We start from the raw sequence: 25,319 nt of genomic DNA on the forward strand, positions 1-25,319 counted from the left end.
GAAAAAATTCCTTCCTGACTCCAAGATGGCAATCGGACCAGTCCCTGGATCAACTTGTACTAAGAGCTATCTCCCATAACCCTGTATTCCCTCACTTGTACTGAGAGCTATCTCCCATAACCCTGTATTCCCTCACTTGCTAAGAATCCATCCAGCTCCTTCTTAAAGCTATATAATGTATCAGCCAGTACAACTGATTCGGGGAGGGAATTCCACAACTTCACAGCTCTCACAGTTTCTTACTGCAGATTACACTAGGCGGAAACTAGTGGTTTTATTGGATATTAGCGATTTTATTACATTCCAGATTGTTCTTTGTTGCTTATTTTTGCCCATGGAAATTTTCTCTGATATATATTGATTTGGGTGCTTTTTCATGCCACATAGTGGGCATCAACCTGTTCAGTAGATCCCTGTTGTTCATATTTAGAATGTTTTATGTGGATACGTTATGAAATGTGGGGTGTGTAATAGGGTAAAATGGAAGCTTTGTGACAATTTTCAGAAATGTAATAAAAAACCGCTATGCTTAGCATAACTTTGTAGTTTGGTAGCTCGCAGTAGAAAGATGTATTTACAAATTTTGGTTTCATCAGAATGTGTATTTTTGGAAAATATATGGTTTGCAAGGGTCTCTGTACTGTTAGAGGTCTTATGGCACATAAAACACATACCGGGAGCTTATATTGTAACAGCCAGAGTGTCAGATGTAAAAATTTGTATGCATTATTTTCATTTGGGTGCCCCTGTATGCCACATAGTTTGGTACATCTATGTATATTGGGCATCAAACTGTTCAGTAGACCTCTGGTGTTTATATTTAGAATGTATTATTTTGGTACATTACAAAATGTGGGGTGTAAATGGGGTAAAATGCAAGCTTTGTGGTGGTTTTAGAAAAACTGCCTCATTTAACATAGCTTTGTAGTTGGGTAAATACATCTTTCTACTGCAAACTACCAATTTTAGTTTCATCATAATGTGTACTTTTAGAAAATATTGTTGTGTTCGGACAGATAGCAGTCACTAACCTGATCAATCACTGTTTTTGCCATTTCTAAATGGCAAATAATTTACTGATAGGTGTAATAGAATAATAGAAAACCAACAGAGCCAACATTCATGAAGTGAATGCTTCTGATTCTTTGTAATTTGAATCATTCATTGATTCAATTACACAGATTGTTCACAATAATAGATTATTGATCAAAATAATAGCAGTTTGGAGTTCAGTTAGTGAGGTCATTAATTCTGTGAAAAAACAGGTGTCAATTATTGCCCTTATTTAAGGAAGGAAGGCAGCAAATGTTGTACATGCTAGTTATACAGGTATAGGACCCATTATCCAGAATGCTCTGGACCAAGGGTATTCCAGATAAGGGGTCTTTCTGTAATTTGGAACTCCATCTCTTAAGTCTACTAAAAAAATCAATAAAACATGAATTAAACTCAATAGGATTGTTTTGCATCCAATAAGGATTGTTTATATCTTAGTTGGGATCATTTACAAGGTACTGTTGTATTATTACTATGGGAGACAGACATTCTGTAATTCTGAGCTTTCTGGATAATGGGTTTCTGGATAAGGGATCCCATACCTGTAGTGCATTTCTCTCTGAAAATCTAAGTAAAATGGGTCATTCCAGACATTCAGAAGAACAGCGTAGAAGTAGCTTGAAGTACAGAAAATGATAGGCTGCTCAGCTAAAACGATTTCAGATGCTTTAAAATGGCAACCAAAACCTGAAAGACGTGGAAAGAAAACTGGAAACTACCATTCGCGTGGATAGAAGAATAGCCAAAATGACTAATCATTGGTTAAGAAAGCCAATGATTAGCTCCAGGAAGACCAAAGAAGGTCTAAAGTTACCTGTGAGTTCTGTTTGAAGACTCCTATGTGAAGCCAAGCTATTGGCAAGAAGCCCCTGCAAAATCCCATTGTTGAAAAAAAAGACGTGCTCAAGAGGTTACTGTGAAGAAAGTGAAACATGGTGGCGCAAGCATCATGATATGGGGATGTTTCTCATACTATGGTGATTGGCCCATTATCGCATACCAGGGATCATGGATCAGTTTGAATACAAAATACTTGAAGAGCTTATGTTGCCTTATGCCAAAGAGGAAATGCCCTTGAAATGGGTGTTTCAACAAGACAACGACCCCAAACACACTCGTACACAAGCAATATCTTGGTTCCATACCAACAAGATTGCCATTATGGAGTTACCAGCCCACTTCCCAACCTTAATCCATTAGAAAACTTGTGGGGTGACATCTGAGGCAAATCCAAGAAATCCAAAAGAATTGTGGAATGTAGTCCAATCATCCTGGGCTGGAATACCTGCCAGAAGTTGGCTGACGTTATGCAACACAGATGTGCAGCAGTTCTCAGAAACAGTGGTTATACAACTAAATATTCCCTTTTCTGCTTGAAAGTGGAAGCAAATTTTCATACATTTCTATAGAAACTGTTCAGATTTAGAAATATCAGGGTCTCTCTAAAAAAAAAAAACTATATATTTTTCAAACCTAACCACCCCCAGTAAATGCCCCTAAAACGAGAGAACAAATGTTAGAAATATGACACTGAGCGTATCTGAAATGTGAAATTCTGCAGGCACATAAAGGGTTAAAGGAGTTCTATTTTTGTTTTTTGAGTTATAGCTGATTACAAAGATAAGGTTAATCTTAGTTGGATAAGTTGGATATTGCTTTTAAACAACTTAAAAGAAGTGATTTCAAAGCTTGTTTGGCTAAAAAATAGTTTTATCTTTGTTCCTAACTGAAGTAATAGTGCATTTACAGGCAAGAAAGGTACTGTGAAATTAATCTTGCAGTACTGTTTTTCAGCTTCCTCTAATTTTTTTTTTTGTTGTTGTTTTTTTTTCTTTACCTTTTAGGCAATTTTGTCTTGAACTTAATGGACTTGCTGTCAAGCTTCAGGTAACGATGCTCTAGTTTGTTTTTTGTATGTTTGTTTCTTCTTTTGGGAGGGGCAATGCTCAGCGGACCTATTTTTTTAAAGGGAAAATTCTAAAATTAAAAAAAAACAAAAATTGATTTTTGGGTTCTCCACTCAAAAACACATCCTGAATTAACTTGCTTTAACATTGTTGCACCATTTTAGAAATAAAGACTAAAGTTTGTCCTCTTTCCATCACTGACTTGACAGCCATTCTGATGGCTGTAGGCTATGCTGCTTAGAAGGAATATTTGGCTCCATACTCCAGTGCACAAAAGTATGCAAACTACTTCTGTCTGTTACTCATCAAAGCTTCTCACTGTTGCAAAGCCAAACAAAAGTAGCTTTCATAGGAGCTGAAAATTCCTCCAACACAGCAGCACAGCTGTCCGCTGTCAGAACATCATTACGAATGGCCATCAGGTTAGAGGAGGAAACGGGACACAAGTTTTCCCTTATTTCTGAAGTGGTGCAAAGGATTTTTTTTTTTTTTTTACCCCTTTAATTTTTTATATAACCCTGTTCAGGAACAAACAATGAGTTTCTGCTGACTTAATGTTTGTAAAAATTGTTTAAGCATATAAGTAAAAAATAGAAAATACCACTGTCCAGCTATACTCAACCTCACCGTCTGTGAGACAACTTGCAAATTGAGAGGGATAATGTTACACAACCTCACTTCAGCAAAAATGTGGTTAATAAGAACCTGGGGGGAAGCTTAAAGGGTTTATTTCTAAATTACACTATTTACATAGCAAATCATTCACTCTACCACTTAAAATTTTATTCTTGAACCAACAAATGTATTTTCTTGGTTGTAATATTGGTGTGTAGGCAGCCATCTTAGTGCATTGTGCCTGATTCAGAAGGAGCCAGCACTACACATTAGAACTGCTTTCAGTTTCTCCTACTCCCATGTTACTGAGGAGTCACAAGCCAGACTTGGGTTCTTACCTGCTTTTTCTGCCTGCATTGTTTCTGCTCCTGGTTAATTAAAAGGTATTTTCAGACATGCTCTAAAAAATTCATAATCTGTAAAAATGGCCCCTTTATTGGAGCTCCCTGTAGATTCTCTCAGATCCCTGTCTGTGTTTCAAATGAGAGGTGGACATGTCTTAACGGTCCCAGCTAAAAGCAGAGTAGCCAATTACAGCCCTGCAGTCATACAAGCAAAGACTGGCCCCTATGCACAGCCTGGGAAAAGGAAGCAGCAGGGAGTGGAACAGATGGGTGGAAATAGTAGGGTTTTTGGAGAAGTTTTCAATTAATCAACCAAAACACTTTTTAAAGCACATACCTTCTGTATTTAGATGAGTACAATTCATTGGCACAATATTGTTTTTCACATAATGTCTTTTAACCCCTTTAATGAACCACGCACCATAATTACAATTAAAATCAACAAAAACTATATTAACATTTTTTATTGGTACAATGATTCATTTTCAAGGCACACAGTATAATGTAGTATTAAAAATGATGCCATTAAAATGTACTAGGGATGCACTGAATCCACTATTTTAAGATCCAGCCAAACCCCGAATCCTTTGTGAAAGATTTGGTCGAATACTGAAGCAAATCAGAATTTAAATTGCATATGCAAATGTGCATAAAGAAGGGCAATAGAGAACTGTGCGCTTAGCGGCAGTGAAAAATGGTCAGCTTTTCTGTTTGTGTGAAAAAAGTTGCGTGATTTTGAAGATTTGTGTTCTGTTTAGCCAGAGGCATTTATTTGGCCAAATCCGAATCCTGCTGTGAAAAAGGCTGAATCCTGTATTCAGTGCATCCCTAAATTTTACAGTATCCATTAAAGAACAGTGACATTAAAAATAAAAACACTTGAAACTGTTGGGTGTGTTAGTTAGAACCCTTAAGGCAGTGGTCCCCAACCAGTGGCTCATGAGCAACATGTTCCTCCCCAACCCTTTGGATGTTGCTCCCAGTGGCCTCAAATAAAGTGCTTATTTTTGAATTCTTGGCTTGGTGGCAAGTTTTGGAGGCATAAAAACCAGGTGTACTGCCAAACAGAGTCTCCTATAGGCTGGCAGTCCATATAGGGGCTGCCAAATAGCCAATAACAGTCCTTATTTGGCACCCCCAGGTACATGTTTCATGCTCGTGTTGCTCCCCAAGTCTTTTTACACTTAAATGTGGCTCACGGGTAAAAAAGGTTGGGGATCCCTGCCTTAAGGCATGGTCAGACAAAGCTTATTGCCGCTTTTCTCAGCCCTGCGCTTTTCTGCCTGGCTGAGAGAAGCGGACCCGCTTCGGTATGCCGCTCTGTGCCTGCACTAGAAGCAATGGGATCGGTGATAGAAGCAGTGCGGATCAGAGGTCAGTCTGGAAAACGCAAAAGCTTCAGCCAGGCAGAAGAGAAGAGGAAGACCAGATGATATACGCTTTGTCTGGCCATGCCCAGGCAGCTCTCCAATGTTTCTTGTAGCAGTGTAACTTAGAAGTAAAAAAAAAAATGTTGAGAAAATGTGACTTGTAAGGAAGCACCTAATTTCCTTTTGCATTGATAAACATACATTTAATTTTTTCATACACACATTTGGAATGATATTTCATCTCTAAAGTAACAAGACACAATGACATAATCTTTTGAAAATGGTACCTACCAATTTGACTTTGCTGGTTGAGTTCAGGATGTAAGCTGAGCTTCTGAAAGCTGTGTGGAGAAGATCAAAAATGGACAGGACAAAAGTTGACTACCAGTGGTTTGGCAGGTTGTGGCTTTTGTTCTGTTCTTAAAGGAAAAGGAAAGGCAAAGTCACTTGGGGGTGCCAAAATGTTAGGCACCCCCAAGTGACTTGAATCGCCTACCTTTTACCCCGGGCTGGTGCCCCTGTACGGGGAGAACAGCACCAGCCCGGGGTAGCTGCAGCGCTTCCTTCTTCCTAGTTCGGGTGCGTGCGCATGCACAGTAGAGTGAAAAAGCCGAACTCTAACAGAGAAGTCTGCTTTTCACTCTACTGCGCATGCGCGCGTCGTTTAGTCCTTAGAAAATGAAGCAGGAAGGAAGAAGCGCTGCGCTACAGGTACCCCAGGCTGGTGCTGTTTTCTCCTAACGGGCACCAGCCCGGGGTACAAGGTAAGCGATTAAAGTCACTTGGGGGTGCCTAACATTTAAGGCTTGATTTTGTTATTAGAAATCTATTTAAAAAATTGTTCTTTGTTGAACAATATAAATCTGCTATTAGTGCAATTTAAATTTGACATCAAGTGGGTCAATTCTTACATAGTTACATAGCATTAAAAAAAACCGAATCCATCAAGTTCAACCCTTCAAAGTGAACCCAGCCCACACAAACCTACACTGACCTATCTATACGCTCACATACATAAACCATATATACCAATATCAATAGTAATTGTAGATTTTAGTATCACAATAGCCTTGAATATTATGCCTGTTCAAGAAATCATCCAAACCCCTCTTAAAGACATTAACAGAATCTGCCATTACAACATCACTCGGAAGGGCATTCCACAACCTCACTGCCCTCGCCACAAAAAAACACCTAAGTTGCTTCATATTAAAGTTTCATTCCACTTATCTGAAGGGGAGGCCTTGGTTCGCTCATCGTTTTTATGGGAAATAAAGAACACCCCCTATCTGTCTATAATCCCCTCTAATGTACATGTACAGAGTAATCATGTCCAGAGAAAACAACCTTGACAGTCTAACCTCAGAATTTAAATCTTCCTTCCCCTTTACCAGTTTAGTTGCACGTCTCTGCCTTACCAGGGACCTCTGTTTTCATCCCTTGAGTCAATGCCCTTTTTTATGCAAGACAGCACTTTATTTGCTTTAGTAGAAACTAAATGACACTGCCTGGAATTAGACAACTTGTTATCTAAAGATCATTTTAAAGTAAGGACCCCCCCCCCCCCCCAAACACTATCATTTAGTGCATAACTTGCATTTATATTATTTCTACAAAAGTGCATAACTTTGCACTTTTTAACACTGAACCTCATTTTCTGTTTTGCTGCCCATTTTTCCAATTTTGTCAAATCGCACTGCATAGTGGCAGCATCCTGCATGGAACTAATAGTTTTGCACAATTACAGTTGTGTTCAAAATTATTCAACCCCCACTGAAATTGAGTGTTTTGACCAGTTTGACATTGATTTTGATCATTTCAGTCATCTTGTTTACAATTAAATCAAAGAGGCACTTGTAAGTCAGACAAATATAACATAACATTTATAATGAAATAACCACAAATGTCTTTTCTGTGCTCACATTATTATCAGTTTTATTCAACCCCCAAGTGACAATCATTCTTAGTACTTAGTACAACATCCTTTTCCAGTTATAACAGCTTTTAAACGTGAAGCATAGCTTGACACAAGTGTCTTGCAGCGATCTACGGGTATCTTAGCCCATTCTTCATGGGCAAAAGCCTCCAGTTCAGTCACATTCTTAGGCTTGCGCGCTGCAAGCAGTCTTCCACTCGTCTCCCTGGTGGATACAAATGGGGTTATATGCCTTCGCAGATCTAACTGAGAAGAATTAGGCATTTTTTATTTTGTTAAAGAGCTCAGATTAGTGGAAAAGGGCAATGATTTTTGTCAGGAACACGCCACTCTGACGCACATGACACCGGGACGGGGAAACAAGGGGTCCCACTCGGTTACCTTTCACACAGGTTAGACTAACGTTAGGCACCCCCAAACACACCACCACCCCAAATAACTATAAGCTGCCACCATCTATCAATAACAGGTGATAGAAACCTAATACACAAATGTATCGCACGCTTCGTCTTACTGTTCTTAGGCTTAGCTTTCACTAATTCAACAAGCACTCTAGCAGCCAAAGGGTTAAATTACAGTCAAACACACTCTCCTGCTAGTAGTCAACTAGTTAATTAGCATTTACACAGAACTTGCCCTCCACAGTTACAGACATGAGGTTATAACATTCTAGGCCCAAACATTTATACCAGGTACATGAGTCTTAGAGCCAAAGGACATAACTTATTAAATGTTATATTTAATGTTACAAGGGTAAACAGTGCATTTAAAAAGATTTTACAAAAAGAGACATATACATACAAACAGTAAATAAATGGAAATAAAACACAGAGAAACTCTATGTATGTTACCGAGTTATCTTTTGTGTCCTCCTGAGGTAAGAGTTTGGAAAATTGAGCACACATCCCAACAGAATTGGTACCCCACGTATGAACTAACGAGTACCTGGATCTGTGGCCCTTTTATTACCCGCTGGGACCCATCCTCATATTTTCTCATGGCTGTTCCCTCCTGCTGTTCTTAGGTCCACAATTGCCTTTCTTCGATCAACAGATCAACAAAACCAAAGGCCCCCAGCTTCCCTGCCCCAAATAGCTGGCTCCGCATTGTCTGATACCCCAGATAGGTTTGTCACCTTCCTACAATGCCAGGGCAATACTGCTGGCATGACAATTTTTAACAGTGATATTGTCAAGGCCACAATAATCAATACAAGGCCTAATCTTTCTTTTGGACTGAGAAAGCAGCAGGGGAGGTAGACTTTCGGATAAAGATTTTATTCAATGTATTCTTTCATAGCCTGGGTTTTAGAAACAGACTATGGGTCAGTAGGACTTTGATAGGATCTATGAGGAGGAAGGATTTCAGTATTCTTCTTCTCAAAAGACATTCAAGAGGTCCTTGTAACGCTTGCATTTAGAATCTGAAGATAAAGAAGACATTGGAACAGGAAAGTCTTGAGCAGGGAAACTATTGGAATGGAAGGAAGGAACACATTCACTGACCTGCCCTCAGACTGAGACTGTACTGCTGTAATTTACCTAAGCTTAAGGACAGATGCAATATACGGATACTGTATATTTTATTCTTATATATACTGGAACAAGGACAGCACTCTTCATATTTAAAGATTTGAGAGCAAAATGTAAATGCAAAAATAGAAAGGTTTATTACTCAAGATGATCGTCTCTGTGTGAGACCGAAACGTTGAGTAATAAATGTATATATAGAATGTAAATGTGTTGAGTCAAGGATGCTTAGTAAGTAATTTAGATTGTAATTACATAGCAACTCCAAAACCTGTGCATTTAGCATTAGCTTTTATGGGAAAAACCTAACTTTCTGCTTGCTGATCTGCATGACCCCTAAGTTTCACTTCTTAAAGGAGAAGGAAAGTCTAAGTCACTTGGGGGTGCTAAAATGTTAAGCACCCCCAAGTGACTTTAATCGCTTACCTCGTACCCCGTGCTGGTGCCCCTGTTAGGAGAAACTGCGTTTCGCTAAGACTTACACATAGGTGCATGCGCAGTAGAGTGAAAAGCCGACTTCTCTGTTAAAGTTTGGCTTTTCACTCTATTGCGCATGCGCGCGCGCGCGCGCTCGCAAAGCAGGAAGAAGGAAGCGCTGCAGGTACCCCGGGCTGGTGCTGTTCTCTCTGTACAGGGGCACCAGCCCGGGGTAAAAGGTATGCGATTCAAGTCACTTGGGGGTGCCTAATATTTTGGCACCCCCAAGTGACTTTGCCTTTCCTTCTCCTTTAACAGCTGCATAGACTGCACTCTGACCACTTTAAAGACCTAGATGATTACTGTTAAAGGCACTGAAGCTTTAGATTGGTGCTGTATATAAAATGCAGCATTTCTAGCCAGATTTGTTTTTAGGGTTTTGTATGGCTTTAATTGCCCAGACAGTAAAACACTTGATATTACTAATAGCCTTTCAACATCATTCAAACTGTGTTTTTTTTTGTTTTGTTTTTTTTTCAGACTGAATGTCACCCTGATACTTGTACTCAAATGACTGCAACGGAACAATGGATATTTCTTTGTGCAGCTCATAAGACTCCAAAAGAGGTAAGATAAATGCATGTTTCTGTTTTTAGGAACCTGCATTATTAAAAGCTGTTAAAACCATTGTAGAATTTAGAAATAGGTAATAAAATGAAAAAAGATAAAATTACAATTACAAGAATTAAGGGGCACTCACTATTATTAAAAAAAAATTCCCTCTCTCTCGTATTTCGTAAATCTTTATTTTTGTTTATTCTCTACAAAAATATAAATAAGAACATAAATAAAATACACAATGTGTTTAAAATCTTGTTAGTTATAATAGGACTTTAAAAGTGCAGGCTTTCACCTTTGGCAAAATGTTGGACCATCATTGTTTTTTTTATTTTTTTAAGTTTTATTTATTCTGAGAAACAAAACAAATGTGGAAAAACATTCTATTCAAACGTAGAATAGCCAACCTTTGAAAAGTTATAATGTCAGAATCATACCATGATCCCCATATTTTATCAAATTTGCTTTTCACACCCCAAGTTTCAGTTGTAAGTGCTTTGTTTACCAGTTGTTTTAAGAGGTCTGGGGCCAGAGATGTGTAACCCAATCCATCCACTGCATTTGAATAGTCTTTTTGCAGTAGTAAGTAAAGGTGGCCATACACGCACCGATATTATCGTACTAAACCTCGTTTCGTACGATAATCGGTGCGTGTATGGCATGTCGGCGAGTCGACCGATATCGCAGGAAGCTGCCGATATCGGACGACTCGCCGATCGGACAAGTTTGAAAATTTTGATCGGGCGCCATAGAAGGCGCCTGACCAAAATTCTCCCTTCAGAGCTGAATCGGCAGAAGGAGGTAGAAATCCTATTGTTTCTACCTCCTTACCTGCCGATTCAGCCCTGAATGGTGTGTGGCGGATCTTACGATGTTTCGTGCGACCGATGGTCGTACGAAACATCGTCGGATCGCCACGTGTATGGCCACCTTAAGTCATCGCAACCTGGCTACTCAACCAATCCCAGGAGACGGGCTTAGTGAGTCAACCACCCTGGGCATATCTAGGTATCAGCTAGTATTTCCCAAGTACAGGTATGGGATCCCTTATCCGGAAACCCGTTATCCAGAAAGCTCCGAATTACGGAAAGCCCATCTCCCATAGACTCCATTTTAATCAAATAATTCAGAATTTTAAAACTGATTTCCTTTGTCTCTGTAATAATAAAGCAGTACCTTGTACTTGATCCCAACTAAGATATAAATAATCCTTATTGGATGCAAAACAATCCTATATTGTTTAATTAATGGTTTATTGATTGTTTAGTAGACTTAAGGTATGGAGATCCAAATTATGGAAAGACCCCTTATCCGGAATACCCTTGGTCCCGAACATTCTGGATAATGGGTCCTATACCTGTATAGGGTTTTTTGAAAAAATAAAAGCGCCTATTGAGGCATTAGAATTCACATAGAAATTGAATAATCAGAAAATAGAGTTACTGGCCAATTTTTTACAGACTCAGAAGATATTAGAGAAAAACAAAAAAGCATTAATACTATCTTTTAGTAATAGGAAAGAAAGACAAAAAGTGAGAGGAGGAATTAAGATCTATCAATTACAAAAAGCAATAGATAAAAAACATTGGTTTATAATTTTAATGATCCTAACCTAAATAATAGAGTACCATCAAACCCACCGGTTATATGTAGGAAACATAAAACTTTAATTTATTAGCTCCCGCTGTCCTTAGCCAACATCAAAATAAAGATAAAAACGACTTTTAAAGGAAAAATAAAACAGTATAGGAAAAGAAAAATCTAAAAAATGTAACAACATAGAAACACAAGTAAGGGGTAACAATATAAGAATTGGCAAGTTAATGTAAATGATTGGCATAGATGTGGGAGATGTGCCCAGTATAATTTTTGTCCAAAAAAATGAGTCATTTGAGGTTGGTCAGTATCATCCCAAATATAGAATAAAAAGCTTTATTACTTGTTCTTCCTAGTTTGTGATATATATCATTGAATGTAGTGGTGAAGGTGAATACAGTCATTCAGTTTGATCATTTCATACCAGATTGTATGAACATTTACTCAAGCTTAGTAAAGGAGAAATGCTCTAATACAAACAGTTTGGTGATGTGCATAATTCAGATATTAGACATTAAAGGCAAGTGTGACACAGGTATGGGATCCCTTATCCGGAAACCCATTATCCAGAAAGTTCCGAATTACAGAAAGGCCATCTCCCATAGACCCATTATAGGCAAATAATTCTAATTTTTAAAAACGATTTCCTTTTTCTCTGTAATAATAAAACAGTACCTTGTACTTGATGCCAACTAAGATATAATTAATCCATTGGAGGCAAAACAAGCCTATTGGGTTTATTCAATATTTAAATGATTTTTAGCAGACTTAAGTTATGGAGATCCAAATTAAGGAAAGATCCCTTATCCGAGCATTCTGGATAACAGGTCCCATACCTGTACAACATACAGTCATATGAAAAAGTTTGGGAACCCCTCTCAGACTGCATAATAATGTACTCCACTTTCAACAAAAAAAAGCTAACAGTGGTATGTCTTTCCTTTCCCAGGAACATCTGAGTACTGGGGTGTTTTCTGAACAAAGATTTTTAGTGAAGCAGTATTTAGTTGTATTAAATTAAATCAAATGTGATAACCTGGCTGTACAAAAATTTGAATGCATGTTAACTGCTCAATACTGATTACTGGCCAAATTAGTTGGATTAGCTCGTTAAGCCTTGCACTTCATAGGCAGGTATGTTCAATCATGAGAAAAGGTATTTGAGGTGGCCAATTGCAAGTTGTGCTTCTGTTTGACTCTTCTGAAGAGTGACCGCATGAGATCCTGAAAGCAACTCTCTCAAGTTCTGAAAACAAAAATTGTTCAGTATCATGGTTTAAGGGGAAGGCTACAAAAAGGTATCTCAGAGGCTTAAACTGTCAGTTTCAACTGTAAGGAATGGAATCAAGAAATGGAATCCCACAGGCACAGTTGCTGTAAAGCTCAGGTTTGGCAGGTCAAGAAAAAATACAGGAGCAGCATATGCAGAGAATTGAGAGACTACCCAAAGATCACCTCCAAAGACCTGCAAGAACATCTAGCTGCAGATGGTGTATCTGTCCTAATTTTGTTATGATGCATATTGCATGTTTTCTGTTAATCCAATAAACTGTCACTGCTGAAATACTACTGTTATGATAAACAAAACTCCAAAGAATTAAGAGGGGTTCCCAAACATTTTCATATGACTGTATATGGAAGGTGATAGAGGATGGATTTTTTATTTGTTCCATACACTGTCTTATGTTAAAAAAGGGAAAGTTGTGCTCAACCACAGAATTTTAAACCATTAGGCGGGGCTGCAATGAGGTAGTGACCACAAAATACATATAGACAAAATCCCGGTTTTGCTTAAAGGGGAGGGCATTTCTTGGTAGTTTAATGCACAGAATGTTGTTATGTCCTATATATATATTGATAATGGGTGAGTGCAGAGGATCTCTTGTTGTTGTCTGTTGGCTTATGTTACATTGTTTCAAAAGTCAGAGCAACCAGGGCAGAAAATAAAAAAGGACAAACAAACATTGTTTTAAAGGAGAAGGAAAGGCTAAGTCACTTGGGGGTGCCAAAATGTTAGGCACCCCCAAGTGACTTTAATCGCTTACCTTTTGCGCTGGGCTGGTGCCCCTGTTAGAAGAAAAAAGCACCAGCCCCGGGGTTGCTGGAGTGAGCGTCTCCTTTTTCTCTTCCTTCTTCACGCGCATGTGAAATAGAGTGAAAAGTCGAACTTCAACAAAAAAGTTGGCTTTTCACTCTACTGCACATGCGCTGGCCCAGGGATTTTGAAGACAGAAGGAAAAGGAAACGCACACTCGCTGCAGGTACCCCGGGCTGGTGTGGTTTTCTCATAACAGGAGCACCAGCCCAGGGTAAAAGGTAAGCCTTTTCTTCTCCTTTTAGCAATAATATATACAAATAACTTTACAAATACCATTACAAATGTGTAGTGAATGTATATATAGTTACTTAGAATTATGTTTTCTTTTATTATGGAAAAAATAATTTTTTGGGCTGACCTATCCTTAAATTAATATTGGGTAATTGTTTTATACTACATTAATATTTACATGCATTTTAAACTTTTATGTAAAAAAATGTTCAGTGTATATTACCTTTTTTATTTCTTTGTTTCTAACTTTGTAGTGCCCTGCAATAGACTACACTAGACACACACTAGATGGAGCTGCATGTCTTTTGAATAGTAACAAATATTTTCCAAGCAGGTAGGTTAACATATGTTATTCTATACAGAATAATGTGTTTGTAGATTGTAAGCTCTTTTGGGCAGGGCTCTCTTCACCTCTTGTATCGGTTATTTGATTTATATGTTACGCTGTATGTCCAATGTATGAAACCCACTTATTGTACAGCGCTGCGGAATATGTTGGCGCTTTATAAATAAATGTTATAATAATAATATGGAGAAAAATGTTTTTAGACAACATGTGGATACAGTGCCTAAAAATATTTACCCTTTTGCAAGACAGTGCCCCCAAACATAAAGCCAATGCATAAGAATTGCTTAAAATCAACAATGTTCATATCCTGGAATGGAATCCAGGTATCAATAGAGAATTTGTTCATTCACAATGCTGATGTAACCTGGAAGAGTCTGCATTGTTTTGCAATGAGAAACTGGAAAATGTCCTAATGTGCAAAGCTGAAAGAGACCTATCCATGCAGACTCAAGGCTTGAATTGCCACAAAAGGTACAGCTACTAAATACTGACTTAAAGGGGGTAAATACTTACTTTAGTTGAATCACTTATACATAAATTAAATAAATTTGAATCACTTTTCACAGTTTATTTCTCTTGATCAGAGTAAAATAAAATAAAAAATCCACCATGACTATGTAATAAAGCAAGAAAATTTCCAAGGGGGTGAATACTTTTTATAAGCACTGTATGTATCTGGTTTTAAAGGTGTGATGCGGTAACATTAATATTTTAATTTTCTTATTTTCATAAAATCAAATAAACCTGTTAATGGCATAATTCTGTTTACCAAACAAGATATCTATATTACCAGTCTCAGTCCAATAGAGTTGTAAGTCTGGCAGCCTTAAGCTGAAATCCACAGCAGTCTCTGACAGGTGTGTTAACTTCATTATGTCCCTTAAGGTGCAAAGGTTTTCAAGCACTTAAGTAATATGGTACCCACAGTGGCGGTCCACAAATTGGTTCACACTACAATCTTGTGATCTTGTTCTTAAAAGCATATACTCCCTATTAGTGCTGCTTTCTTGCAAGGGTTAAGCAGAGTTCTAACCAGTCACAGGGCAGGCACATTTTATAATACTGGGCATAAGGAATACTGGCCCAGCAACATAGTGATGATGCAGTTCAGAGTTGACAGTGTGGCTGAAGCCAGGCAGCAGGGCTTGACAAGTAGGTGTGTGGAGTAGCACAAGGCAATTAAGCAGTAAGTCATTCATGGGGAGCAACTGGCTGTCACAGTATTCTACATTATTACAGGTATGGGATCCCTTAGTGCTGGGCGGTATACCGGTAAAAACCGATCACCGTTTTTTTTTTTTAAACCGATATGAATTTTCGACATACCGGTGTGCTGAATACTTCCGGGTGCGCACGTGACGTCAGCGCGCACGTGACGTCAGCGCGCACGTGACGTCAGCGCGCACACTCTACAAAAGCGCCATCGCTAGGACGCATTCAGAGTCGGATACCAATGTGAGCTGTCGGGGGTGCCTGGCCAGTAATTATATTTTATGTGAAGGGGATGGGTGGGGGTGGGTGGGTTATACTTATGTGAAGGGGATGGGGTTGTGTTTGGGGGGGGTGGGATGGTGTGGGGGGTTATATTTATGTGAAGGGGATGGGGGGTGGGGGTGGGTGGGTTATACTTATGTGAAGGGGATGGGGTTGTGTTTGGGGGGGTGGGATGGGGCGGGGTGGGGGGTTATATTTATGTGAAGGGGATGGGGGGGTGTTTGGGGTGGGGTGGGGGGTGTGTGTGCGGATGGGGGGGTGTTTGGGGTGGGTGGGGGGTGCGTGCGGATGGGGGGGTGTTTGGGGTGGGGTGGGGGGTGCGGGTGGGGGGGCTGCGTGCGGATGGGGGGGTGTTTGGGGTGGCGGGGGGGTGCGGGTGGCGGGTGTTTGGGGTGGTCACCTAATCATGCATGGGGAAAAAAAAATACCGTCAAATACCGTGATACCGATATAATTTTGAAAAATACCGTGATATAAATTTTTGGTCATACCGCCCAGCACTAGGATCCCTTATCCGGAAACCTATTATCCAGAAAGCTCCGAATTACAGAAAGCCTGTCTCCCATAGACTCCATTTTAATCAAATAATTCTGAATTTTAAAACGGATTTCCTTTTTCTCTGTAGTAATAAAACAGTACCTTTTAATTGATCCCAACTAAGATATAATTAATCCTTATTGGATGCAAAACAATCCTATTTGGTTTAATTAATGGTTTATTGATTTTTTAGTAGACTTAAGGTATAGAGACCCAAATTACGGAAAGACCCCTTATCCAGAATACCCTTAGTCCCAAGCATTCTGGATAATGGGTCCTATACCTGTACAACACTGCAAGATTAAGTACTCAAAGATTGGGCAGTTGGTGTCTCAACAACAGTGCAGAGGAGCAGCACAGATCACTGAAGTAGGGAGTATATGCTTTGGACTACAGCTGTGAGTATCTTGTTTCTGTTTACATATTAATTGTGCTTTACATTTGCCTTAGAAAATTTTTTTGATACTGTATTACTTTATAAATGCTCACTTAATAATAATAATAATAATAGATTATTTGCCAAGAAATATTTATTTAGACTTACTGCTACATTTTTTTTTTTAGGGTTAGCATAAAGGAGTCATCAGTAGCTAAACTTGGATCAGTGTGCCGCAGAATTTACAGAATATTTTCACATGCTTACTTTCATCATCGTCAAATATTTGATGAGTATGAGGTAAAAAAAAAAACATTAATTGTGCTTTTGTGTATGTTTTAAGTGTTGCATATAAACTGCAATGAAAAAAGTTATGTGCCTATCAATTTTACCTAGGTTTCAGCTGATCAAAAGAAAGCATAAAAGAAAACCTTTTATTTTTAAAACAGAAAAAAAATTCCTTTGTTAAAGGACCTATAGCACCAAAAAGTGTTCTTCACCTTAACCCTTTTACTGCCAGCCATTTTGGTCAAAGCGGAACTTGTATTGCCAGACAGTTTTTGAACATTTTGCACTGTTTCACTTTAGAGGGCTTTTCTCGGGGGACTTTTAGTTTACCCAGGAAAACGATATATCGTTTTTTTCAGAACAACCTAAGCTTTCAAAATATGGTAGAATTTTTGTGTAATTCCAATTCTGTAACAAGATATAGGCTTCTAAATGTCTAAAAATGCAAAAAAAAAATCAAATTTTCCATAATATAATCACACATACTAAAAACAAAAATTATTTTATGCACGAATATACAACTGATTTGGAAAGTCCCATGTCTCCTGAACGTGCCAATACCAAATATATATATAGTTTTATGGAGATTTGTCATTTGTATAGGTCAAAAACTCCCAGCAGTACACTACCAAATTTCCAAAGCACTGCTCCAGAAAGCTGCATACTTTAGATTTCAAGGCCAAAAATTCCACTAACAGAAGGTTTATCCCAGAAAATTGTACATTTTTTGAAAGAACAGATTCTGGGGAATACAGAATAGGCACAACTGTCTGTCTACTCCAAACTATCAAGTCGCAATGCTTTCCTAAAGTTATTGGTTTTTATCAAAATTTGTGATTTTTTTTAAAAATCGCTTCAAAGCTTCCAGTCTATAGTATCTTATCTCCTACAGGTCATAAAGTAACCAAATAAAACACCCTAAATATGAATGCCAGGGGTCCACTGAACAGTTTGATGCCCAATATGTATAGGTTTACTTAAGTATGTGGCATGTAGGGGCCCCAATGTGAACATACCCCATATGTACTGTCATTTCTGTTATTTCAGCTCCTGCAAAATCAACACATTTACATCATTATATGTGGGATAAAGCTAGTAAAAAGTACGCTCACCCCAAAAAGTCACATATTTTTGGAAAGTACACATTCCCCTGAATCTAAAATGGGTACCCATGTCTTTTTACTCCAAAGTACCAAGCCGCACAGCTTTTCTAAAGTTAGCAATTTTGATGACATTTCCAAAAATCCCCTCAAAGCTTCCACTTTGCAGCATCTTATATCCCACATAGCATTAGGTACCAAGATAAAACACCCTGAATTTGAACACCAGGGGTCCACTGAACAGTTTGATGCCCAATATGTATAGGTTTACCTAAGTATGTGGCATGTAGGGGCCCCAATGGGAACATACCCCCCCATATGATCTATCATTTCAGCTCCTGCAAAATCAACACATTTACATCCTTTATGTGGGATAATGCTACAAAAAAAGTACGCTCACCCCAGAAAGCCATATATTTTTGGAAAGTACACATCCCCCCGAATCTATAATGGGTAAACATTTCTTCTTGCTTCAAAGTACCAAGCTGTAAAGCTTTCCTAAGTTTGCAGATTTATATGACATTTCGAAAATTGCATAAAAATGTTGCAATTTGCCGCATTTATCTCTCACAATTTCTTTATAAAGATCAGATAAAGACAAATCACCCCAAATAGGAACACCTATGGTCTACTGAACATTTTGATGCCCAATATGCATAGATATACCAAAGTCTGCGGTATGTACTGAACCCAAAAGGAAAATAGCGCATAAGGATTTCTCGCCTGCCAGCTCAGCTTTTGCACACAGAGCCCCCTGTCAGTGTATTATGTGCCAAAACTTCCCCTATACCACTATACAGTGACCCCCACAAAACCATATATTTTTGGAAAGTACACATTCTGACAAATCCATCAAGGGTAAAGAGTCCTTTCTACACCAAAGTACCAATCTGCAGAGCTTTCCTAAAGTTATTGGTTTTTATGACATTTCAGAAAATCGCCTAAAAATGGTGCAATTTGCCGCATTTATCTCACACAATTTCTTGCGTACAAAGGCAAGTCACCCCAAATAGGAACACCAGAGGCCTACTGAACAGTTTGATGCCCAATATGCATAGATATACCAAAGTCTGCGGTATGTACTGACCCCAAAACAAAAATAGCGCATATGGATTTCTCGCCTGCCAACTCAGCTTTTGCACACAGAGACCCCTGACAGCATATTATGTTCAGTAACCCCCCCTAACTATACAGAGACCCCCAGAAAACCATATATTTTTGGAAAGTACACATTCTGATGAATTCAAAATAGGTAAAGTTATTTTTGTACACCAAAGTTACACCTGGCTACGCTAAAAACAGATTAGGAACACTTATACAGGGATAAAATGCGATCAAACCACAAAAATTGTGCAAATCAGTGAAACAACAAAATAAGTCACATGACAGTGTAATTAGTGGTCAGAATATCTGATCCAATAGTCACGCTGTCAAAATAAACAGTTTTTAGGTAAAAGAAACTAAAAACAAAGTGGTAAAAAAAAAACAAAACCCAAAGTGTTTGTGTATACATGTGTGTACATGTGTAAAAGTTGTGTGATAGTGTGTGTGTATATAAGTGTATAAAAGTGTGAAAAATGAAACAAAAAACTGCTAAAATGTGTGCTGTAAGTGTGTGTAAATGTGTGTAAATGCAAGAATAAAAAAAAAAGTCCTTACCTGTCCTGAAGACCCGATCGCCTCCTCTTCAGTTGGGCCGGCGCTGGGGGGGAAGAAGGAAGCAGCAGACGCGATGCGATCGCGTCATAAAAAGCTGTATAATGAAATCCATTTTCAAATTAAACCTGAAACCCAAATTATTTTTTTCATAACACACCATACGCATTATAAAGGCATTTAACGAAGCCTAGCTGTCAATCATATATTGACTGCCCCGCCCCTGTGCCTTAGGGGGCCAGGGAATTACTTCCACTTTCCATTGAGCAGTCACTTTCCCCATCCTTCCTCACCATCTATGTGTGTAGCCAGTGCATGGGCATCAGGTCCCCAATTCTGGCAGACAAGATTTTAGGATGATACAAAGCCTGCTTTAATATCAGTGTCCACAAAATGGCACCTGCCTGCTTGCTGTGATTGTGAATTCCAATTCAAAGTTTATTTTGCTTTTTTTTATATTGAAAAACAGTGCAGTTTACTGATACTAGCTGCTTGTTTGTTTTAGAGACTTATATCCACACTATATAAATAAGCAGCTGTTTATTCAGACTGGAATAGGGCCAAAGGGTGCATGTTTACATAGCAGACAGTAGATAAGTTCTCCTTCTCTTATGGAGGTGGCAGACAGGAAGATTAGTTGCCCGCGATAAATCTTTAAAACCATGGGCGACTAATGTCCCCAAAATGCCATCCCACCAGCAAGAATGTAAATCGATGGTGAGATAGCATACACGTGCCACTTTGGTTTTCCAAAGTTGCCTCACAAGGAAACTTCAGCAACTTCGGTAATACGAAGTGATGAGGATTCCATCCCAACCGGCGATTTACACTATGTAACTATGTAACATAACCATGCATATAAACTGTGTCCGATATCATTTTCTAGAATTTATTTACTTTTTTCAGTTTATGGAATTACAGTATAACTGCTTTAGGGTGGCTGTCCAGTGGAGCTAAGTGGTGGGCCAAATCATGCAGGTCTGATTTTTTTAGCCCAAACCATAGCCTGGACAGCGATGCTCTGCATCCAGAATGTATATTAAGCTGTAAGCTGAATCTTAATTGTTGTTTAAAAGTTAATGATGCGGTCACAGTTTTTAATTTCTACAGTTCCAAGACAATGTCATGAGTTTGACCATATGACTTTAAAACACCAACATTTTCAATGCCAAAGTCACTATTAGTTGCATCTTATTTTTGTGTGGGACTATGCCCTTATTCTCTATTACAATTTCACACATATGAAAAAATTGCATGTACAACAGATACAGTCTGGAAATGTAGAGCATTTCTTCTTTTCGTTTGGAAGTGTTTTTACTTATTTATGTTGGGTTCTTCTGCTTATTCTTCCTCTTTTTCTTATTCTTAGTGCCCCCATTTTTTTAAACGCTACTTCTCAGTTTTAGGGGTACAACATCCAAACTCCCCACATTTCACCCTATAGCGGAGCAGGTTGCTTGTGCTTTTCTAAGAGAGCCCCCCGTCTTTTTGTGGCGCCTCTCTGAACACCCCAATTTTCCCTTTGACAAGGATTTTTTTTTTTTTTAAAGTTTTAATTTGTACAATTTTTCAATTTAACATAAAAAAAAGAAACAACAAACGCAAAGGGGAAAGTAGAGAGAGAGGAAGGAGAGGCGAAGTGTAGATCTGGGGAGATTGGAACCAGTTTGTCTTCATTATTGTGGTGTGCTGTCCGTGGAGTTTCCTGGGGTTTTGTTGAAGGTCACCCAGGAGCCCCATATTGCATCAAATTTTTTTGGACAACCCCGTGCGAGGTAGGTCAGCTTCTGGTTGGTAAAGGTGTTATTGATTAGAGTTCTCCAAAATGTGAGCATTGGGGGGGCAAGGATTTCCATTGTAGAAGGATGGCTTTTTTGGCATAGTAGAGAAGCTGGATGTAGCAAAGTCTGAAGTGATGTTTAAGTCCCAGATCCTCTGCCACTCCCAGTAGGCAAACAATTGGTGACAGGATCCAGGGAAAGCTTAGGGCATCAGAGATATAATTGACAATTTTTCTCAAAGTCCTGCACAGCTCCAGAACACGTGTATATATAAGCCAATGTCTTGGTCACATTTTATACAAGTATCTGGGGTGTTCGGGAACATCTTGGAAAGCCTGTATGGGGTAAGGTTATACCCGCTTAAGGAACTTCATTTGTATGTACCTGTCCACTATTGATTTTGTCAGGTGTGGAATTTGTTTTAATGCATCAGCCCACATTTCTTCTGTTAGGCTAAGAATTTCACGCATCCATTTCTCACGTACCTTGGCCAAGGGGCCTGCCATAGGATGGTGTAGTACCAGGATAAGGGCTTGGAAAGGTTTTCCCTGCGTATGTATTTTTCAAGGGTGGTTTCTTTCATTTCTACCGGGGTGGGGTAATTGTGGGGAATGATGGAATGGTGGGGAATTGGGAGTGAAAAGAAAAGTTGAAGGTAATTAAAGTGCATTGTTTGCGGGATTTGATGGCCTTCTTTCAGTGCTTGGAATTGTTTAATGTCCCTGTTCACTAGTATATCTTGCAGTTGTTCAACCCCATAGGAAGCCCATTGGGCAATGTTCGGTAGGGAGGTGAAGTTTAGTAAGGAACAGTTGCCCCATAGTGGTGTCCAACGTGACCATACCTGTTGTGGGCCTTGGACATGTTTGAGGGCCTTTTTAAACGCAGTGATAGCTGTGTGCATAGGGGTGGTGGTTGTGTAGTGTTGTGAGTTTCCTCTGTATGGTAGGTTTGTTAGGGCTTCGAGTGAGCCCAAGATATTGGCCTTAAGTAGTGTGGATGTGTTGTCCCGGTGTGGAGTTAGCCACCAGTGTGCATAGATTAGTTGGCTGGCCAGGTAATATAGTTTCATGTTGGGTAGGCTCAGGCCTCCCTGACTGACGGGGGCTTGCAGGGCTCTTGAACTTATGCGAGGGTGTTTTCCTGCCCATAGGAACCTAAGGATCAAGGAGTTGATGCGTTTGAACCATTTGGCACGGGGTGGTACTGGAGAGTAATGAAAAATATATAAGAATTTAGGGAGAAATACCATTTTAAGTAGGTTGATTCTACCCGGCAGCGTGAGGGGTAGCTGTGCCCATGTATCTATTTTGTTGGATAGGTTTTGGACTATCGGGGTTAGGTTGTCTTCTTCAAATTTAGTATGTTGCTTGCTAATGACAATCCCCAAGTATTTAAATGATTGTACCACTTGTAGGTGTCCTATCTGCTTTACTTGAGTTGGGGGAAGATGATCTATTGGGAAGATACCAAATTCCTCTATCTGGGACAATGCGTTATAGATAGTGCTTCATTTGGGTTGGCTAAATATAAAAGCACATCATCCGCGTATAGTGATGACAGGGAAGATTTTTAAACTGCTGCCACTCTTACAGGTTTGAAGCTTCTTACCCCAAACTTTAATAACATAGTCATGGGGTCACCCCAAATGAAACAGCAACATTTTTTGGATGACCCAAAGTGGGAGGGACCAGCAACAGCCAATCGAATTTACCCATTGATTTAAATGGGAAAATTGAAACTGCTGCCAATCTTACAGCTTTGAGGCTACACTCCCCAAACTTGAATCACATAGTCATGGGGTCAACCTGAATGAAAATATGATGATTGTTGGATGCCCAAAAATGGGGCGGAATGTAAACAGCCAATCAGATTTTACCTATTGACTTGGGGGAAATCCAACCTGCCATTCTCACAGTAATAACACCAGGGTCCCCAAACTTTGCAGAAGTAGGCACCAGGTAACTGCGGTTCAGGGTTAGAAAAAGTGGGCGGATCACCAACAGCCAATCAGATTTTACCTATTGACTCATAATGGTGAAAACCAACATGCTGCCATTCTCACAGTATTAATACCAGGGTCCCCAAACTTTTCACAGTTGGTCACTAGGGGACTGCAGTTTTAGTTTTGAAAAGTGGGCGGACAACAGACGCATTCCTTGTTCTGTGTAAACATTCTAAGACCCAAGCAAACAGAATGACCTCTGGTCTTGATGTCTAAAATCATCCTACAATTGCAGTTGTTCTTTGCTTGTGTCCTGTTCTAAATCTTTGTTGTTTGATAATAACTAATAGAAACATGTTTATAGTATAAACTTAAAACACCAATATCTACACACAGCACTGATTATATATGCCACTGCAATTTGTGGTGCTGCTGCTTTACACTTCAAAATATACTCTTCAAAATATTAATGCACATTAAAAGTTACCTGTAGATAATGTTGCTGATAGGGCTGCTTTTGTAAGTAATTGTTACTTGAAGTTCCTAAACCTGACTGTTTTGCCAGCCTGTCCCTTCCCAACCTGTTAGTTATAGCTTCTAATGCTAACAGGGATCAGATAGGTAATGTAAAAGCATCACGCAAATACATTTATTGCAAAATTATAAATAGCATGCAAAGACAATGTTATAATAGATGTGAAAAAGGTTTCATTTCTGGTGTCAGTATCTTTTAAATGTCTTTTTGTGTCCTGTATTTAAGTAGATTTTTACTTAAAATAATATGTTTCATATTTTGGGTACATGCTTCTGTAGTTGCATTTTCGTGTACTTGACAATATATCTACACTAGTCTCCTGAGAAAACATGTTTTATGTATGCATAAATGTATGTATTTCACTATGCTTCTATTAGCAGTAGTTCTATTGTTAAAATGTTTTATTTTACCTCTTAGAATGAGACTTTTCTGTGTCATCGGTTCACTAAATTTGTGATGAAGTATAACTTGATGTCCAAGGATAATCTGATTGTGCCAATTTTAGAAGAAGAGGTGCAAAATTCAGTTGCTGGAGAAAGTGAAGCATGATGAAATAAAGTTGCAGTAATCCACAATGAGGAACATACTAACAGTTATGTACTGTATATATCATTTTAGAATCTTCAATCATGTATCTTTATAGCTTCTTTGTTAATATGGATTCAGTATACTTTGTGCGCTGTTTTTAAATGAGAAACATCATCATTAAGTTATTCAACTATTATTCATCGATGTGATATGGATTTTAAGAAATGAGCTGTATCTGTTTATAAATCCTGTTAATAAAATTGTTTTCATTGTTGTCCATTTATGATCTACAATCTACAAATGACCTTTTTATGCAAAATATTGCGCAAACTTCAACTGGTATTTTCATCATACTATGTTGTACATAAAGCTAACTGAAAGCTGGGTATAAAGTAAGAGCAGCTGGGTTCTTTTTTTTTTTTTTTTTTTTGAAAAGTAGTAAACCTACTGCAGGTATCTGTGTGTTGACAATTTATTTACAAATGTTAATGTACATCTACATTTTATTTCACAGCATTTTTAATTGGCACCTGCAAAAGTTTTGACACCTTTCTATGTATCCATTGATAAGATACCTGACCCTCATTACCTTGTTAGTCCTTAATGGCTATTAGGACTTGTCATCTGTTGACAAGGGCAGAGCTTATTAAAATCTCTAACATCCCAGTTAAGAAAAACTTTAGAGAGAAAGGCAAAGTGTTATGAACTCACTATTCATAAAGAGATCACTCAATGCAGTTACAATAACTTGGTTAAGTAAACCTTCTAAAAAAGGCTGCTACATTGCCTGACATTGCTAATTGCCTGACATGTAGTGGCATGTCACAAGGGACACACTTTACACATGCACACTCTGGGGAAAAAGTTCAAAATTGAATACAGGTTTACATGAACAATGGAGTGTGTGGTATATATGGCCTGTTGTCAATGTGGGCTACATTATGTTGGTAAGGCATCCATGACTTATAGAGAATGGATGAAGAACCATAGGACTTGCATTAGCCAGTGAAAAA

At 38.7% G+C, this 25,319-nt stretch overlaps 1 protein-coding gene across 4 annotated transcripts in view; it reads left to right on the top strand.

The window, feature by feature from the left end:
• Nucleotides 1–24,594, top strand: part of mob4 (MOB family member 4, phocein) — a 49,928-nt gene extending 25,334 nt beyond the window's left edge. For 3 of the 4 annotated variants that reach the window (XM_031892687.1, XM_031892686.1, XM_012970462.3), the window contains exons 6-10: nt 2,901–2,943; nt 9,715–9,801; nt 13,972–14,051; nt 16,662–16,773; nt 24,196–24,594. In XM_031892687.1, the coding sequence (XP_031748547.1) occupies nt 2,901–2,943; nt 9,715–9,801; nt 13,972–14,051; nt 16,662–16,773; nt 24,196–24,327 (454 nt within the window). In that variant the 3' untranslated portion in view covers nt 24,328–24,594. The remainder of the gene's footprint in view (nt 1–2,900; nt 2,944–9,714; nt 9,802–13,971; nt 14,052–16,661; nt 16,774–24,195) is intronic. The other variant, NM_001017210.2, reaches the window with a different exon arrangement.
• Nucleotides 24,595–25,319: the final 725 nt, after the last annotated feature.

The sequence above is a fragment of the Xenopus tropicalis genome, chromosome 9 (assembly GCF_000004195.4).
Source record: "Xenopus tropicalis strain Nigerian chromosome 9, UCB_Xtro_10.0, whole genome shotgun sequence".
NCBI classification, from domain to species: Eukaryota; Metazoa; Chordata; class Amphibia; order Anura; family Pipidae; genus Xenopus; species Xenopus tropicalis.